At 41.8% G+C, this 19,828-nt stretch overlaps 1 protein-coding gene across 2 annotated transcripts in view; it reads right to left on the bottom strand.

The window, feature by feature from the left end:
- CSTPP1 (centriolar satellite-associated tubulin polyglutamylase complex regulator 1) overlaps nucleotides 1-18,858 on the bottom strand; it is a 226,624-nt gene extending 207,766 nt beyond the window's left edge. Inside the window, exon 1 of one of the 2 annotated variants that reach the window (XM_058424549.1) lies at nucleotides 18,713-18,858. In XM_058424549.1, coding sequence (XP_058280532.1) covers nucleotides 18,713-18,758 — 46 coding nt within the window. In that variant the 5' untranslated portion in view covers nucleotides 18,759-18,858. The remainder of the gene's footprint in view (nucleotides 1-18,712) is intronic. The other variant, XM_032166053.2, reaches the window with a different exon arrangement.
- Between the last annotated feature and the right edge of the window lie 970 nt (nucleotides 18,859-19,828).

Consider the following 19,828-nt stretch of genomic DNA (forward strand, 5'->3'; position numbering starts at 1 on the left):
ATGCCTGGTGTGTTTGAAATGACCTTAGGCTATAAAGTCTGGGGGACAAGTTCATAGAAAACCATGCACAAAAGGAAATGCAATTATTAATTGCAGGAAAATGGAAAAAATGTTCAAAAAGGAGAAATGTAATCACAGTATACTATATTATATATATTTTACATATATATGTTGTATACTATGTGTCTATATATATACATATATACTGTTTATGTGTATACATATGTATAATTTTCACAGTCATAATAAACACTGAATATTGATTTAACCAAAAATTATAATAATTTTGTTGGAAGACTAGGAAGAAGGAAAATTGAGTAGTATAAGAGACCTAAATCCTCATCTTCCATAATATAAAGTCATTAAATAATATCTAAAACTGAAAAATCAAGACGAGCAATTTAAGCATGTTATTTTAAAACATGCAGCAAAAAAAAATTGTTTTTAATGCTGAAAAATGTGAAAATGGCCTCCTCTGAGGAGTGAGACTTCAGGGTGAGAAGGTTATGGTGTAGGGTACTGCTTTTTTTTGTTATAACTCTTATAGACCCATTTGATTTTTAAAATTCTGTAGTTAAGAAACATAAACATCAAAAACTTTAAATCCAACAATTCTTTGAACTTTCTTCAATGGAAGAAGTGGAATTTTGCGCTCTCTGGATTCTCCCTCCTTTTTTATTTTTTATTTATTTATTTATTTATTTCAAAACAGAGTCTCACTGTGTTGCCCGGGCTGGAGTGCAGTGGTACGATCTCGGCTCACTGCCACCTCTGCCTCTGGGGTTCAAGCGATTCTCCTGCCTTAGCCTCCTGGGTAGCCAGAATTATAGGCACCTGCTACCACACCCAACCAAATTTTGTATTTTTAGTAGAAATGGGGTTTCACCATGTTGGCCAGGCTGGTCTCGAACTCCTGACCTCAAGTGATCCACCAGCCTCAGCCTCCCAACGTGCTAGGATTACAGGCATGAGCCACTGCGTCCAGCCAAATCCTCCCTCTTCTTATGCATTATTTGTGACATCATGTTCTCCTAAAAGTTTTTCAGCTGTTTCTTCTAATTATTATTTTGTAATGCTTTTGTATTTTTTTCTTTACCAATTTCCATAGTCAACTTTGCTCCTGTTAGCATTCTTAGTTACTTCTTTTTTAAAAATGATTTATGCAGCCTTACTTCACATGCTTTAATGTAGCTCAGAATACTTGTACTTGGCCCTAGTTGAGCTATCTTTCTTCTTTCCCCTAGTAGCTAACACAAACTTCCTTTGCTCTCTTCAAGCCTTTTACTTCTGCTTCCCTAACTCTAAGAAGATAATCTTGATTCTTACTTCAGACAAAGAAGAGGTCATCAGGTAAAGAACACCAATTTCTATCTCCATTTCTAAGTTTAACCATGTCCTTCATCATCCTTACTTCCTACCTCTGTTGTTCAAATATAATCATGCCATGTGAAGCGGTTTTAAGACCACCTTAAGACCTGATTTCTCACTTGGGAATTGTTCCTAATTGAGAAAATTCTTACTTATGAATTGCTTTCACATATGATAAAATGTCTGTCAATATTACATGTAATAATGAAAGTTGACATCGTATTGTTTTATACACATATAATGAAACATCTATCCATACTTTAGGGTTGATAAATTTTTTTTTAGGTCTCAAATATTTTCAAAGATCCCATAATAGTTTGTAGGTTAGGCACCACACAAACAGTGCCTTCTGGATAAATATGGTCCTGACTCCCACCTCCAAAATAGCCTTGCACCTCTGCCTTTGATCCTAAATTTCCTCGTACTTCTAAAAATGTTCCATCAAGTATTCATCATCCTTTCCTTCTCTTGGATCTTCCCTCTCTCCCTGTACAATGGATCCTTTCCCTTCAGCCTAAAAACATACTCAAGTTTCTCCCATCTAAAAACTAAAAACAATAAACTCTCTCTTCCTCCTCCTGCTATCACCCCCTCTCCTCCTTTCCCTAATTGGTCAAACTCCTTGAAACGAATCTAGCCTATTCTCTACGCCTTCACCCTCCCATTTACTCTTCAATCCAACAAAATCAGGCATCTTGCCACACTACTCCATGAAAACCTCCCTTAATGCCACTAACAACCTGCCTTGCAGCCCATATCTTCTTTGACCTCTCTGAGGCATCTGGTATCACTGAACACTTCCTCCATCTTGAAACTCTCCACCCCCACGTCCCCAGTTTCTGTGGCACTGCCTTTTTCTTACTCTCCTCCTAACTCTCTTACCAATCACTCTCCAGTCTAGGAAGATAAATATCTTTCTTTATTGTGAAACTAGCTCTCTGGAAACAAGATTTTGGTTTCTACAATGGGTCTCTAACTCTCAATAGAAAAAAAAATTATTTAGCAGCAAAGTTACCTCCAACGCCCAGCAACAAACCAATTATAAAGAACTAAAAATTCTAAAATTACATGTTCTCACTAAGGTGAACGACTCACTAGAGTATAGAAAGGAACTATTCTGATTATTGGAAATGTTTACAAAGGACAGGAAGTGACACAGAGAAATGACAGGCAACATAAAGTTAAGAAAGAAAATAATAACCATTGTAAAAAGGGAGCAACTGAACTCAGAGACAGGGACCAGGGATCAAATAACTTTGTACTTCAAGAGGTAGAGGTAGAGGAGAAAAACCAAATACTGACCAGCACATCTGTGCTTCACCTGTGAATAAGGGCAAGCAGCTACCAACAACACAACTTGCCTTGAGTAGGAGAGATGTCTCCAACGCATATACTAGGTATGACAGATTCTTGTTTGTGTCCCACCAAAAATACACTGCCATTCTTCTTGCACACAATTGTCCATTAGACTAAAATTCCCTGTCTCGTTGGCAGTTAGCAGGGACCTTATTAAGTTCTCACCTATGAAGTGTGAGCACAAGTGATGTTTGCATCTTCGGCTTCACTTGCCTAAAAGGTCCTTGCCCTGGATTCGCTGCTTCCCCTTTTACTGGCTGGAAATGGCTACAATTGAGGCAGCCTTGGAAACCGTGTGTTTCAGACAGAATGACTGCTCTGCTAGCTGAAATCCAGTGATGACTTCCTAAAGCAGACCCTGCCTTTCACATCCTGGATTTGGATTAAGTAAGAAAGAAAGAAAGTGCTTTCTTGTATGAGCCATTGCACTGGGAGGGAGGGGGAGTTAAGTGGTGGAGGTTTTTTGTTTTGTTTTGTTTTTATAACATCAGCTCAGCCCTCACCCTAATACCCTGAGAGATTAGGAGCACCAAACCACCTGAAGTGCCCAACAAACCTCAGTAGACCTCAACAGCTTACTGACTCAGTAGGAAACGTTAGTCTGGAGAGAAGGGAATGGTAAGTACTGGTGGGGGAGCAGGGAGATGTCTTCTTATTAATTAATAGCCATAAATTAGAATTTAACTAACACTGAGTGGCACCTAAATCACTTAATTTCAAATTAGAAGAATTAGAATCAAATAACAGCTTCACTAACTGCTATCTATATAAATGGAAAATTTACTTCAGTTATTTGAGCCACCATTTCTTCTCATGCATAATAAAAATAACATCCATCTTCATGGGTAAATAACATATTTATAGCACAATATAATAAATTAGGTCTAAAATAATGACACTACCTCACCAAGAAAATGTTAAATTATCTTCTATATATTAAAATAATCTGGCAGGGTATGGTGGCTCACATCTGTAATCTCAGCACTGTGGGAGGCCAAGGCAGGTGGATCACTTGAGCCCAGGAGTTCGAGACCAGCCTGGGCAACATAGCAAACAAAGAATTTAAAAATTAGCTAGGCATGGTAGCACACTCCTATAGTCCCAGCTACCTGGGAGGCTGAGGTGGGAGGATCACCTGAGCTCAGGAGGTCGAGGCTACACTGAGCCGTGATCATGCCACTGCACTCCAGCCTGGACGACAGAGTGAGACCTTATCTCAAAAAAAAAAAAAAAAAGACTCTAAGGAATATATCATATATTCTGTAGAATTTTCTACTGAATTTAAGTTCTGACACTTAAATTTTTATTGAACTGAATGGGAAAGAAGGCCCTTAGAAATTACAAAACCTGAAAGAAAGTGGCTAACAATACTAGCTTTAAAGTCAGATAAACTTCATTCAAACTTCAGCTCCAGACATACTAGCTTAGTGACCTTGGACAAGTTATATAACTTAAATCCCAGTTTCCTCAAAGAAAAGTGGGATCAGCCTGGTGTCTACCTGCTGTGAGGACTGAAGGAGACTGCTGTCTCCTTCAGTCCTCCTGAATATGAGAATTACTCTAGATGGCGTATGAAGAACACCTATTTGAAAACAGTTTCTGGGCCAGGCGTGGTGGCTCACGCCTGTAATCCCAGCATTTTGGGAGGCTGAGGCGGGTGGATCATGAGGTCAGGAGTTCAAGACCAGCCTGACCAAGAGACCAGCCTGGCCAATATGGTGAAACCCCATCTCTACTAAAAATACAAAAATTAGCCAGGCGTGATGGCAGGCACCTATAATCCCAGCTACTTGGGAGGCTGAGGCAGGAGAATTGCTTGAACCCAGGAGGCGGAGGTTGCAGTGAGCCAAGATCGGGCCACTGCACTCTAGCCTGGGCAACAAAGTGAGACTCCAACTCAAAAAAAAGAAAAAAAGGAAGAAAAAAAGAAAACATTTTCCACTTAAGACAGTATTTAGGCAGCTGTACTACTTAAAAGTTGAAATATTATCTCTCTATTAAAAAATATATATATGAGACATGATCCCTGCCTAAGGGATTAGAATTTAAAAGAAAGTCTTTAGGCCGGGCGTGGTGGCTCATGCCTGTAATGCCAGCACTTTGGGAGGCCGAGGCAGGCGGATCACAAGGTCAGGACATCAAGACTATCCTGGCTAACACGGTGAAACCCCGTCTCTACTAAAAATACAAAAAATTAGCCGGGCGAGGTGGCGGGCGCCTGTAGTCCCAGCTACTCAGGAGGCTGAGGCAGGAGAATGGCGTGAACCTGGGAGGCGGAGCTTGCAGTGAGCCGAGATCACACCACTGCACTCCAGCCTGGGTGACACAGCGAGACTCCGTCTCAAAAAAAAAAAATGAAAAGAAAAAGTCTCTCCCCTTTTTGTGTCACCTAACAGCAAATGAAATCTGGGAAATGAAGTTACCCAAATACTACTAACTGTAATTGAAAACAAAAGATTAAATTCTGAACAACCAAAGCTGTTTTTAATCACTTGGCTAAGTTTGAGAACTTTCCAGTTGGAGAGCCTGATGTCAGGTCCTTCACTAATAGTTATTTTCAGGCCAGGCACGGTGGTTCATGCTTGTAATCCCAGCATTTGGGGAGGCCGAGGTGGGCAGATCACTTGAGATCAGGAGTTTGAGACCAGCCTGGCCAACATGGCGAAACCCCCATCTCTACTAAAAATACAAAAATTAACCAGGCATGGTGGCACGCACCTATAATTCCAGCTACTCGGGAGGCTGAGGCATGAGAATTGATTGCGTGAACCCAGGAGGCAGAGGTTGCAGTGAGCTGAGATTGTGCCATTGCACTCCAGCCTGGGTGATGGAGCAAAACTCTGTCTCAAAAAAAATTTAAAAAAATTTAAAAATAAAAAAAATGGTTATTCTCTCTTTACCATCCTAGGAAAGATAAGAAAAAATTTATAATGTGAGACAAATTCAACCACTTCTTTTCCTTCTAAGTTTGTTTCTCATTTAGAAATATGATATCAAAAATAAATATTTATTGGAAGAACAAAGGTCAAAACGGTCCCTATGTTCAGGCATGGTAACAAAGATTAGCAAGACTCCAGAGGCTATTTGTAAATACAGCCTTGAAAAGGAAAAAGGCAAGGCTGTTCTGCTTGAAGACTTAACCTGTCTTTGGCCTGTACATTCACTGTTTTTCATCATGCCAACCCTTGAAGACAAGGCAAAGACTGCATATGTGAGACTTTAAAAGACAATCATGTTTCTAAACAGCAGGTCTGGTGGTTCACAGACTATCAAGAAAGACAATCAATTTTAGGTTTCATTAAATAGTTTACTCTTAAGATACTAGACATATATTAATTAATTCAGCCTCTCAACCCTCTGTGAGGTAGCTTTTATCAACTCCATTTGTTGGGGAAATTTGATCAAGGAGAATAATAACAGTGTTTTCTATTTACAAAATACCTTCCCTCTAAGGAACTCCACAAGTTTATCTTCTCAATCACCTTTCATTCCTGTGAGGTAGGTGACAATACTACCTTTTCCACTTTTATAGGTGAAATGCTGTGGCTCAAGGAGCTTAATGACTTACTCACATGGTAGCCTGTATTTTATCCACGAACTAGAATGTACTCTTGAGATTAACACTAGACCATGGGCTCAAGGCTTCACTGCACATAACTGACGTGTGGAGCTTCTAGTTTTCTCTATGGCCATCTTTCAATGCATGGCATTCCAAAAAGGACTGGAGTCATGCTTGCTGTTTAAGCTCATGTGTTCACTGTTTATGAAGTTTATTGTTATCATTTCTGTAAATTGGACTACTTAAGTTTCGTCTAGGTGCCCAAGAGCTAAATTATTTTTTGTTTACTGTCTGTGCACTAGCATTGTAAACGATGTCATGAGGAGTATATAAAAGTCTTAGACAAAGCAGCAGGGCCAATAAAAGCAGCTCACTTGGGGAAGAGTACATTTCTTCTTTCCTTTTTTTTTTTATGTAGCCATCACACAAAAAGATGACTCATTAAGTCCAAAAGAGGTGACTATGCCATGTAAGTGCTTCTTACGCAGCCTTCCACAAAGAGACCTGAGTGGCAGCATAAGGCATCCTCTTCTGTGCATTTTCCTCCAGGCAGAATGTGCATTTGTGTGGCTACATACACAATTATAATCTCCTTTGAAAGGCAATTCCTTCCATATGACAGGCTGAACAGTGGCCTGAGTGCTAGCCTCATGTTGCCCAGGCAGTTAACATGCTGAAAAAACAGACACATTTAATCTCTCCTTTCTGAAAAACTAAGATGGGACAGAAGAGGCAAAGCTGGAAAGAACTCCACACAGAGAGAAAGGAGGCCAGCCCAAGCGCCCAAACTCACTTTCTCATGGGCTGAACTTCTTTGTGTGTTGCCTACTTACGTGTCAATTTGCAGGACTTTGGGGCATGAGAACCATGGAGCCGACCGGTTCTGGCAGCCTCTCCATTTGACAAGCAAAGCCGAAGACGTGTGGCCTTTCGTATATCTTACATTCAAAAGTGTTATTGTTTCAAGCATGCCTATTTTAAAATATAGAATTTTCCCATTTAGAATAGGTCTTTGTAAGTTGGCCACAGGAGGAGTTTTGCCACATTAATTTAAAGGGAAAAAAAAAAAGTGGCAATGGGCCCTAATGCAGCTCTATCCCTGCCAGATGCCTCTGTTTACTTTGGGCCAATGGGACTGTCCCAGGTGAGAGAAGTCTGAATTTAAAAAACACCTGATATGAAGTCCTGAGGCACAAGCAGATTTCTGTTTGAGATTACAGAAACTGAAGCCTGTGTTTTATCACAATTACCTGTAATCTCGGGGCTAGATAATAGTATTAACGAGACCTTGAGTTACACAATAGGACAGCTGGAAAAAAGGCTCTTACTTTCTCCAAACAATAGTGCTTTAAAAGCTAATTGAATGAAGAAAAAGAACAGGCTCTGAAAGTGGCGTCTCAAACAATATTTACTTTTACTAGGTTCCTGCTAATCAAACAAAACTTAGTCAAAAGCTTTCCATGAAAAAAATACATTTGATGATTTCAGCAGTAATTGCTTTGTTTAAAGAAAGGTGCTTAAGAAAAAACATAGCTAGTGGGATCAGTAATTTGTAAGTTCAGATGTGTTTGGGAAAATCCCTCCTCTCTTTGATAAATCATTAAAATTCTGCTCAGATAAATGTGTTTTGACTTGAAATTCCAATCATAGAATGAGCTATTTCCTAAGGCCCCTAGGGAAGTAGTGTAAGGGTGATCCCAACACAGAAAGAGTACCCAGGGATTAGTTTACAAGGGTAATTCCAGTCTTAATCAAAGCATATCACTCTGTCCAACTAAAGGACAGGATCTCATTGAGATGCTCCAAAATTGTAGAAAATCTCCTTCCTTTTTAAAATACTGGTTTTACAAAATGGATTAAATTGTAGTGTTATGTAACCCAAACACAGAAACTATGGTATCAACCAAGAAATTAACCTTAGGTATGATCAGAGTTAAAACCAAAAAGATCTAGAGCATATTTAATCAGTCATCCTTTTTCATTCATGGAAGGGGGGAAAAACATAGTTTCTCTCACATGTTAGGAATTCAGTAACTATTTGTTGAACTGGATTCCTTTCTCCCATTTATTTTAAAATTTATTCTGTTACTTAAAGTAGACCATTCATTCAACAATTGAGCACTTCATTTGGGCCAAGCATTGTGCTAGATTTTAGAAAAGGCCTGCCCTCATGGCTCACATTCTAATAAGAAACAGACAATAACCAAGTATACAAGTAGGTACACAAAATAACTCTGATAAGTGCTATGAAGGACATAAATAGGATGATGAACCAGAAATAGGATAATGGATCATGTCTCTTCTGCTCTACTATTATTATTATTATTTTTTTTTGACACGGAGTCTCGCTCTGTCGCCCAGGCTGGAGTGCAGTGGCCTGATCTCGGCTCACTGCAAGCCCAGCCTCCCCGGTTCACGCCATTCTCCTGCCTCAGCCTCGCGAGTAGCTGGGACTACAGGCGCCCGCCACCACGCCCGACTAATTTTTTTGTATTTTTAGTAGAGACAGGGTTTCACTGTGTTAGCCAGGATGGTCTCGATCTCCTGACCTCGTGATCCACCCGCCTCGGCCTCCCAAAGTGCTGGGATTACAGGCGTGAGCCACCGCGCCCAGCCTGCTCTATTATTTTTAAAACTTCAATTTATCTACTCGGCCTCCTAGAATTATTCATTTAGCACATATTGCATTTGTGCAAATAAAAGTAATCCCCAACTTCTGAATAGCATTTGGAATAAAGATTTTAACATTACTTGAATATATAAACGATAAACAAAGTCAAAATTTTTAAAGCTATCTTAAAACCCCAGAATAACACTGACTTCACTCTGCAATTTACTTTGGAGAAATGGGGGTAGGCAAGGGTTGGGAACAACATGCCTTAGAACTTACTGGCTCTTTTTTCTCCCCAACAAAAAGATATTTATTTATTACATGTATTAAATAGGTTACAGAATCTTTGGAAAAGGAAAAAAATCTAGATTGACCTTCCAGGAACAACTCCCAAAAGGCCCATTCCAGAACTAGGCTACCAAGGGAACTGCTGTCTTTTCGATGACTGAGAAGCTGCTGACCAAACTGGGAAAAGGCCAAGACGGCTGCTGGCTCTAGAACCATATAGCTCACATACTCTCTACTTATTATACTGTCCTTTTATGTTATGGTCATTTATGAATATGTCCCGTCTCCCATCTACTGTCTAAGTTTCCTGTGGGGAGGGATGCTTTATATTGATAATATTCATGCCTGGCTTTATATAGAGAAGGTATTCAGGGAGGAAGAAAAGGAAGGAGAAGGGTAGGGGGAGGAAAAAGGAAAGAAAGAGGTGACTTTGTGGACATGTTCATAATTATTTTATTTATTTATTTATTATTATTTTGAGACAGAGTCTTGCTCTGTTGCCCAGGCTGGAGTGCACTGGCGTGATCTGGGCGCACTGCAACCTCTGCTTCCCAGGTTCAAGCGATTCTCATGCCTCAGCCTCCCAAGTAGCTGGGACTCCAGGTACGCACCATCATGCCCGGCTATTTTTCATATTTTTAGTAGAGACAGAGTTTTGCCATGTTGGCCAAGCTGGTCTTGAACTCCTGACCTCAAGTGATCTGCCCGCCTCGGCCTTCCAAAATGCTGGGATTACAGGCATGAGCCACCGCACCTGGCCCATAATCATTTCAAAGTGACCAGTTTTATGTATTATAAACCTAGTTTCCAAAGATTTAGGAAGTCAGTGTAACACCTATTTTATTTCATTTCCTTTCTGCAGCAACCAAACACTTTCAGGCCCTAAGAGAATTTCTGCTAACTTACTGTAAACAGCAATATTTCCTAGCATAGAATTGGGTTTGGAAGGCTCATTAGTTATATTCAAATAAAAATAAGTTTATCAGGATTCATTCAAAATAAAAAAATAGAATGTGTCTGGCAGTCAGAAAGTAACTATCACATGCTGTGGTATCAGCAAATACAAAAAAAATTAAGATTAGCAACACTTATATTCCACATAGAAGGGGTCCTATGTCAGAACCTTTGCCAAGGCCTAAAGAAATTGTATTAACCTCATGGCTGGAAGAGACTATATCAGTTACTGTTAGATGTTGTCTTAGCTCAGATACTGTGAAAAGCAGACACCAAAACAGGATCAGACATGCGAGAGATGTACTGGGGGAAACGCCCATGACAGAAAGTGGGAAGGAAGCCGGAGGAGTCTGGGAGAGCTAAGAGATCAAATGCAGGTGTGACCCTAATTTATTATCCCTCCTTTAGGAGGGACCCTAATTATTATCCCTCCTTTAGGAGGGAGAAGGGAGTGAGGGACTTAGCAATGTGCAGTGAGAGTCTTTATGCCAAAGTCACCCACCAGAGGAGTAAAACATCTCACAGAAGTGGGTCTGTCCTGCCCAGTCATTGACTAGGAGCAGTCTGTGGAAAGTGTGACCTCAGTGTGAACAAGGTGTTAGATTCAGAGCTGGGGTCGGGAGTCAATTACCCTCCCCTCCCCAGTGTAGGAGATCTGAGAGGCACACATTCGTGGTTGCCACCTGATGTTTACGTATTTGCACAAAAATATGGTAATAACACTAGCAGCTAATATTTACTGAGCACCTACACAGGTGCTCTAACAGGATAAATGCTTACATGTATGAGGCAAGTACAATTTTTTTTTTTTTTTTTGAGATGGAGTCTCACTCTGTCACCCAGGCTAGAGTGCAGTGGTGAGATTTCAGCTCACTGCAGCCTCCTCTTCCTGGGTTCAAGCAATTCTCGTGTCTCAACCTCCTGAGTAGCTGGGACTACAGGAACACACTCCCACGCCCTGCTAATTTTTGCATTTTTAGTAGAGACAGGGTTTCACCATTTTGGCCAGGCTGGTCTCGAACTCCTGACCTCAGGTGATCCACGCGCCTCGGCCTCCCAAAGTGCTGGGATTATAGGCATAAGCCACCATGCCTGGCCTTTTTTTAATTTTTTGAGAAAGGGCCTCACTTTGTCACCCAGGCTGGAGTGCAGTGGCGTGAAAACAGCTCACTGCAGTCTTGACCTCCTGGGCTCAAGCCATCCTCCCACCTCCGCCTCCGAGTAACTGGGACTACAGGTGCATGCTGTCGTACCCAGCTAATTTTTTTTTATTTTTAGTAGAGACGAAGTCTCACTATGTCCCGTTGGTCTCAAACTCCTGGGCTCAAGCAATCCTCCCTCCTTGGCCTCCCACAGTGCTGGGAATACAGGTGTAAGCCACCATGACTGTGCTATTATTACCCACATTTTGGAGATGTTGAAACTAAGGCACAGAGAGGTTAAGTGATTTCTTCTAGGTCATACAGCTACCCAAAGTACAAAGATGATTGTCAATAAAATTCTCCCAAATGGTAGAAGTTATCTTCCTCACTGCCTGCCTCTGAGAGATGAGTCCAGTGGCAAGAAGAAATTGGAATTTTGCCATTCCCTGATCCATCCTCATTCCTCGGATGCCTCCTCATGGCAGAAATGTTAAATGAAGACACTGGAATCACTTGACCTTACTCCGGGATCCACGTATAGGTCTACACAATAGTTGGAGCCCCACTTTAGGAGTTGCTCAAAGTATTTATAGCATAGAGTTTACCCATGTGGACTTCAATTAGACTGCTGGGTTAGAATTCTGGATCCACCACTTACTAACTTGTTATTTGGTATCTTTGTGTGTAGCTTCCTCATCTGCTGAATGGAGATAACAACTGAAACTATCTTCATATACATAAATATATGTAAAGCATTTAAAATGGTACCTGGTACAGAGTAAGTTCTTAATAAGTCTTGGTCGCTTTTGTTAGCTACTCATGTTTGGGGTACTCTAAGGTCAGATTATTCATATTCCATTTCACATATACATATGAATTAAGTGTAGGAGAGTATACAGTGATAGAAGGTTGACAATGATAGAAGGTAGACAATGATAGAAGGTAGACAGTGATAGAAGGTAGACAGTGATAGAAGGTAGACAGTGATAGAAGGTAGACAGTGATAGAAGGTAGACAGTGATAGAAGGTTGACAGTGATAGAAGGTAGACAGTGATAGAAGGTAGACAGTGATAGAAGGTGAACCCGGTGATAGAAGGTAGACAGTGACAGAAGGTAGACAGTGACAGAAGGTAGACAGTGACAGAAGGTAGACAGTGACAGAAGGTTGACAGTGACAGAAGGTAGACAGTGACAGAAGGTAGACAGTGACAGAAGGTAGACAGTGACAGAAGGTTGACAGTGACAGAAGGTACACAGTGACAGAAGGTAGACAGTGATAGAAGGTTGACAGTGACAGAAGGTTGACAGTGACAGAAGGTAGACAGTGACAGAAGGTAGACAGTGACAGAAGGTTGACAGTGACAGAAGGTAGACAGTGATAGAAGGTAGACAGTGATAGAAGGTAGACAGTGACAGAAGGTAGACAGTGACAGAAGGTAGACAGTGACAGAAGGTAGACAGTGACAGAAGGTTGACAGTGATAGAAGGTAGACAGTGATAGAAGGTAGACAGTGACAGAAGGTAGACAGTGACAGAAGGTAGACAGTGACAGAAGGTAGACAGTGACAGAAGGTTGACAGTGATAGAAGGTAGACAGTGATAGAAGGTGAACCCAGTGACAGAAGGTAGACAGTGACAGAAGGTTGACAGTGACTGAAGGTGAGCAGTGATAGAAGGTAGACAGTGACAGAAGGTAGACAGTGACAGAAGGTAGACAGTGACAGAAGGTAGACAGTGACAGAAGGTTGACAGTGACAGAAGGTAGACAGTGATAGAAGGTAGACAGTGATAGAAGGTAGACAGTGATAGAAGGTAGACAGTGACAGAAGGTTGACAGTGATAGAAGGTAGACAGTGATAGAAGGTAGACAGTGACAGAAGGTAGACAGTGACAGAAGGTTGACAGTGACAGAAGGTAGACAGTGATAGAAGGTAGACAGTGATAGAAGGTAGACAGTGACAGAAGGTAGACAGTGACAGAAGGTTGACAGTGATAGAAGGTAGACAGTGATAGAAGGTAGACAGTGACAGAAGGTTGACAGTGATAGAAGGTAGACAGTGACAGAAGGTAGACAGTGACAGAAGGTAGACAGTGACAGAAGGTTGACAGTGACAGAAGGTAGACAGTGATAGAAGGTAGACAGTGACAGAAGGTAGACAGTGACAGAAGGTTGACAGTGATAGAAGGTAGACAGTGACAGAAGGTAGACAGTGACAGAAGGTTGACAGTGATAGAAGGTAGACAGTGATAGAAGGTAGACAGTGACAGAAGGTAGACAGTGACAGAAGGTTGACAGTGACAGAAGGTAGACAGTGATAGAAGGTAGACAGTGATAGAAGGTAGACAGTGACAGAAGGTAGACAGTGATAGAAGGTAGACAGTGATAGAAGGTAGACAGTGATAGAAGGTAGACAGTGATAGAAGGTTGACAGTGATAGAAGGTAGACAGTGATAGAAGGTAGACAGTGATAGAAGGTTGACAATGATGAGGAAAATACAATTCTTGTTCCCAAGAAATTTATTTGCAAGAGCCTCATCCTTAATAAGGAAGCAAGAATTACTGCCCTTTGAACCAATCGGGGTTTTTTGGTTTGTTTTTATTTTTTTAGTGAAGAGGAAAAAACACAAGCTGTGGAATATGACAAACCTGGGTTTGACCCCGTTTACTATGCATCGTTGCCTGCGTGACCTTGTGCAAATCAATTAGCCTTTCTAAACCTCAGCTTCCTTATTTATAAAATGAGAAGATGATATTAATAACTACTAATTGGGACCAGTAAGAGTACCCACTTCATATGGTAGTTGTGAAAATTAAATGAGACAAACCACAGTGCCAGGCATATAGGAAGAGTTCAAAAACTATAGCTTAAAAAAAAACTACCTAATTTATTGTGATTCTTCTAAATGTCTAGTCCCCAAAGGAGAAAGGCCATCTTTGATTTCTAGAGTTATCTATTATACTAACCCACTATCAACCGTAGTGAGAATAAACAGGTTCCATGGAAAAGAAGAGACAACTTGGAGCGTGAGTGAAAGCATGCACCTCACCAAATTAGGTGCAGTAAAAAATAAACCTCACGTCCTCATGCTTATACTCAGGTCAGCACGTAGGTGGTATGTTTGGCAAACCTGGGACCAGAACATGCTGCCCTTTGGCTCAAGAGAGCTCGCCACACCCAACCAGATACACAGACACACCTCCAGCCTCTGGCAGAAGCTTCCACTAAGTAGGTTTCGTAAGGCTGGAAACATTTTGCGGGTCCTACAGAGAGGGTCTATACTTATTTCATCTCCTTACCAGACTCTCCTTCTCTCTTCAGGCCTAGGCACTAACACAATTTTTATCACTACATTCTGATGACTGCAGACATGAACGTCATTAAGCTATTCTTTAGTGATGATCTTAAGATCTTAAGCCATGCAAGGCCATGATTACAGGTTCCTAATCTACAAAGTCAGTGGGGAAAGGATCAGTTTACCCAATGTGATAAAAGATTGACTTCTTCGCTAATAATCAGAAAGGTAAATACAATCCCTAGCTAGCAGGGGTATCTCTAGATATTCTTTGGATAGGTATCCCTGTAATTTACACCATAATCCTAAAGAGAGGTCTCCAGATACGCTAACCAAGGGGAACTCAACTTTAGCTTTTAGGTTTCAATGAATGCCTAGGGCCTTCCAGTCTGCAGTTTTGTCTTCTCTATAAGTATAGTCTTCTTTAGGCTTACACATGCAAGTAACTTTATAATGTATAAAAACAAAAACAAATGGAAAAACCACAGGTATTTAAAAATTTAAATCAGGAAATATTGTATTAATCTATTCCCTAGGGAGTGGTTTTAAACGGTCATTAGTTTGAGGGTGAATAGGTTGGCCAGGTGTGGTGGCTCACACCTGTAATCCCAGCACTTTGGGAGGCTGAGGCAGGTGGATCACCTGAGGTCAGGAGTTCGAGACCAGCCTGGCAAACCTGGTGAAACTCTGTCTCTACTAAAAATACAAAAATTAGCTGGGCATGGTGGCAGGCACCTGTAATCCCAGCTACTTGGGAGGCTGAGGCACGAGAATCACTTGAAACCTGGAGGCGGAGGTTGGAGTGAGCCAAGATCGCACCATTACACTCCAGCCTGGATGACAGAGTGAGACTCCGTCTCAAAAAAAAAAGAAAAAAGAAAAAAAAAAGATTGAGAGTGAATAGGTCAAAGCAGCATGCCTCTAAGAGAGACAAACTGTAATAGGCAGGGATAGTTCTCAACTAAAGACAAACGCATTTCAGCAGAGTGATATAGTTTGATGAACCAGGAGAAGCCAGTGAGGGGTGTGACCATGCTGAGGGCAGCATGAATGTCTAGTTAGTGGTTAGGACAAGGAATTAAGACACTTAAATATGCAACAAAGCATGAAGAAACATTTGTATAGGATTCAATTATTAGGTGGTTGGTTGGGCTTCACAAACATTGAAGATTTTTCAACCAACCTGAGACTCTGATTCTGTTTGTAAATTCATTCTCAACACTGCCACTGAATTGGCCTTCCTGAAAAAGCCATTTATGAAGAGACCACCAACTTCTATTCACCAAAGCACCAATATACCAAATATGCCAAGCCTTTGAGACATAAAATTCAAACAGCAAACACCCAAGGAACTGAACAATGAACTAGCCTTTTCAAATATTTTATATATTCATTGAGTACTGGGTAATAAAATACAAAAAATCTTTGGAAAAAGTCTAGGCATTGCTTGACATTGATATTGTTATTCATTAGATACAAAACTGTCTGTGATATTCCCCTTTTAGCTGATTAATAGATGTGGTCACTGTCTTAAGCTCTCTCTATATATATGTCTATATATATGTTCATGTATATATGTGTGTATATAGAGCTTTCAAAGACCAATCAGCCCTTAAACTTGGTAAAAAGGCACTCAACTTCATTTAAAAATGCATATTAAATCTACTCTGAGACTATCTGTCACTTAGATTGAAAAAAATCCAAGTTTGATGTATTTTGTTGTCAGGACAGTGGAGAAACAGGCATTCTCTTTCATTGCTGGTGGCAAAATGGTACAACGCCTATGAAGGGCAATCTGACAATATCTATCAATACTTCAGTGCATATGCCCTTAATCCACCAATTCCACTTTGTGGAACTTATTCTTGCAGATACACTTGCAAAGGAACAAAACTGCAGGTTATTCATTGCAGCATTCTTAGTAACAGCAGAAGGCTAAAAACAACTTGTTTACCAATGCAGGACTGGTTAAATAAATTATTTAAATACTATATAGCTAAAAATGAATTTCATGAAGAACAAAGAAGCTCCCTACTGACTGAGAAATTACTTCGAGGCCAGGCGCGGTGGCTCACGCCTATACCCAGCACTTTGGGAAGCCAAGGTGGGTGGATCACTTGAGCTCAGGAAGTTCAAAAGCAGCCTGGGCAACATGGAGAAACCCCATCTCTACCAAAAATACAAAAACTTAGCCAGGTGTGGTGGCTCGTGCCTGCAGTTCCAGCTACTTGAGAGGCTGGGGCAGGAGAATAGCTTGAACCCAGGAAGTGGAGGTTGCAGTGAGCCGAGATGGTGCCACTGCACTCCAGCCTGGGTGACAGAGTGAGACTCTGTCTCAAGAAAGAAAGAAAAGAAAAAAGAAAAAGAAAGGGAAATCACTTCAAGATGTATTAAATGAAAAAGTATGCACTGTATACTCCTTTATGTATATAATAAACTCTGGAAAGATACACAGGAAAACAATAATAGTGGTTACTTGTGGGAGGCTGAGGATGGATGGAAACTGGGCAGATGGAGGCAAAGGGGTAGGAGGCTTTTCACTATAAACATCTATCTATCTATCTATCTATCTCTCTCTCTCTCTCTCTCTCTCTCTCTCTCTCTCTCTATCTATGCATTTTAGAGGCAGGGTCTCACTGTATCATCCAGGCTGACCTCAAGCAATCCTCCTACCTCAGCCTCCCAAAGTATTGGGATTACAGGCATGAGCCACCACGCCAGGCCTAAAAAATATTTTGAATCAAGTTTCCATATTACCAACCTTAAAAAATATTTTAAAATTAATTTTTAAAATAAGTTAAACAAAATGTAAACCAGAATTGTTTTTCATTTAAAAAGATGTTGGTCAGGCACGGTGGCTCACGCCTGTAATCCCAGCAGTTTGGGAGGCCGAGGTGGGTGGATCACCTAAGGTCAGGAGTTCGAGACCAGCCTGACCAACATGGAGAAACCTGTCTCTACTAAAAATATAAAATTAGCCGGGCATGGTGGCGCATGCCTGTAATCTCAACTACTCGGGAGGCTGAGGCAGGAGAATCACTTGAACCCGGGAGGTGGAGGTTGCAGTGTACTCCAGCCTGGGCAACAGGAGAGAAACTCTGTCTCAAAAAACAAAACAAAACAGAACTTCTTTAAAAAAATAAAAGTCTATGAATTATTTAAAATGTGTATTGTGGCCGGGCGCGGTGGCTCACGCCTGTAATCCCAGCACTTGGGGAGGCTGAGGCGGGCGGATCACGAGGTCAGGAGATCGAGACCATCCTGGTTAACACGGTGAAACCCCGTCTCTATTAAATATACAAAAAATTAGCCTGGCGAAGTGGCGGGCGCCTGTAGTCCCAGCTACCCGGGAGGCGGAGCTTGCAGTGAGCCAAGATCGCGCCACTGCACTCCAGCCTGGGCGACGGAGCAAGACTCCGTCTCTAAAACAAAATAAAATGTGTATTGTGTGCATATGTGTGTGTGTGTGTGTACACATCTTTGCTTGTGTGTGCCTTTTTTCATTCATTAAATGCCTTATACACTAAAGATGCTCAACAAAGTACTACATATACAGTCTTAGCTCAAGAGCTAAGTCAATATCTCAAGTTCTGTTGGAGTGGGCAAATCCGGTTCTGATCCTAGCACTGCCATTTTCTAGCTGTGTGGCCTAACTTACGCAAGTTATCTCTTCAGCCCGTTTCTCCACCTGCAAAACTGGAAGAAAACACGGTAATTCCTCCTAGGGCTGTTGAGAAATTCAAATGAAGAATGATGCATGAAAAATGCTTAGCACAGTGCCTAATGAAAAAGAAAAGCTCGAAATGTTCGCTGCCGCTATAACGGTAAGACAGTTATTCAGAGAGTGACTGATCTGGCACTTGATGTTCCAAGGTTATTCTTACTTCACTACCAGCATAGCAATAATACCCCAACAAGGGCCCCAAATCCGCAACTCCAAACATTCTTTACTTCCCAGGTGCTTTTTTCCTTCCTGCTCGGCCTTACAGGTAGGCCCTGGAACCCCCGCCTCTCCGCCCCTCCCCAGACCACCCGGACCCGATCCCACTCAGACCCCGCCCCCGCCCCCGCCTCCTCCCACACCCTGGCCTAATTCGTCTGCACGTCTTTCCCTCCCCAAAGTTAAAGGGGGTTCCTACCCAGATACTCGTAGTCCGGTAGGGCTAGGCGCTCCGGACTCAGCATCCTTTGACCGGGGTGGCTTCAAAGCTCCAGCTCTCCGGCTTCCGGAACCCAGGTTGCAGTCTCTCTCCGTTGCCATGGCACCCACGCGGCGGAAGGGGGACGGGAGCTGGAGGAGGTGTCACACAAACAGTCTCCGTGTCGCAAAGTGGAGCTGGCCACTCAAGTTCCGGGGGCAGTCGCTTCACGATGGTCTAGGTTTCTTTGGACTCCCATTCTTGAAGACTTAGTTTTAGAGGAATTTGAGATGAAGAATTCTTTTGAATCCGTTATGTTTCCCAGTGTCGAAGAATTACTGTCAGCCGCCCATATACGCAGTTTCTGAATTTCGTAACTATCCCTGCTTTTATACACTGTTTATCCTAACTCAGTAATAGCCCCTGCCCTTTGGCCCCCATAAACACTTAGTATCCCATTAACTATTTTTATCTCTTTGGTATTTACTATCTTAAATTGCTACAAAGTGCTTACGTATGCATATACCTTGGCTGCTTCTAGAGCTTAGGGATGTGTCTTTTCTGCCTATGACGGCTGGACACACAAAAGATACTCATTAAGTCCTCTGAGGTATCTGCCATTTCTTCTCAATTCTCACTCAGTCGTCCAGGCTGGAGTGCAGTAGCGTGATCTCGGTTCATTGCAACCAGCGCCTCCCGGGTTCAAGCGATTCTCCTGCCTCAGCCTCCCAAGTAGCTGGGATTACAGGCGCCCGCCACTACGCCCGGCTAATTTTTTGTGTTTTTAGTAGATATGGGGTTTCACCATGTTGGCCAGGCTGGTCTGCGAACTCTTGACCTCAGGTGATCCGCCTGCCTCAGGCCTCCCAAAGTGCTGGGATTACAGGCGTGAGCCACTGCGCCCGGCCTCAATTCCTTTTTATCTTTCGTTCTTCTTTCTATTCCTAGCCCTTACTATTTGGTACCTTTCCCAGGTGTCTTTCCTTTTTCCTACCAAGACATTGCTCTTCTTGAGGGGGAGGGGCTGCAGAAACGAGGACACCAATTAGATTTTTTTCCCCATATGCCCAATTGCTCACTTCTCCTTTAAGAGAATATTCACTGGTTTTCAAGTTC

This window comes from Hylobates moloch, unplaced genomic scaffold (genome assembly GCF_009828535.3).
Source record: "Hylobates moloch isolate HMO894 unplaced genomic scaffold, HMol_V3 SCAFFOLD_11, whole genome shotgun sequence".
In the NCBI taxonomy this organism is placed as follows: domain Eukaryota; kingdom Metazoa; phylum Chordata; class Mammalia; order Primates; family Hylobatidae; genus Hylobates; species Hylobates moloch.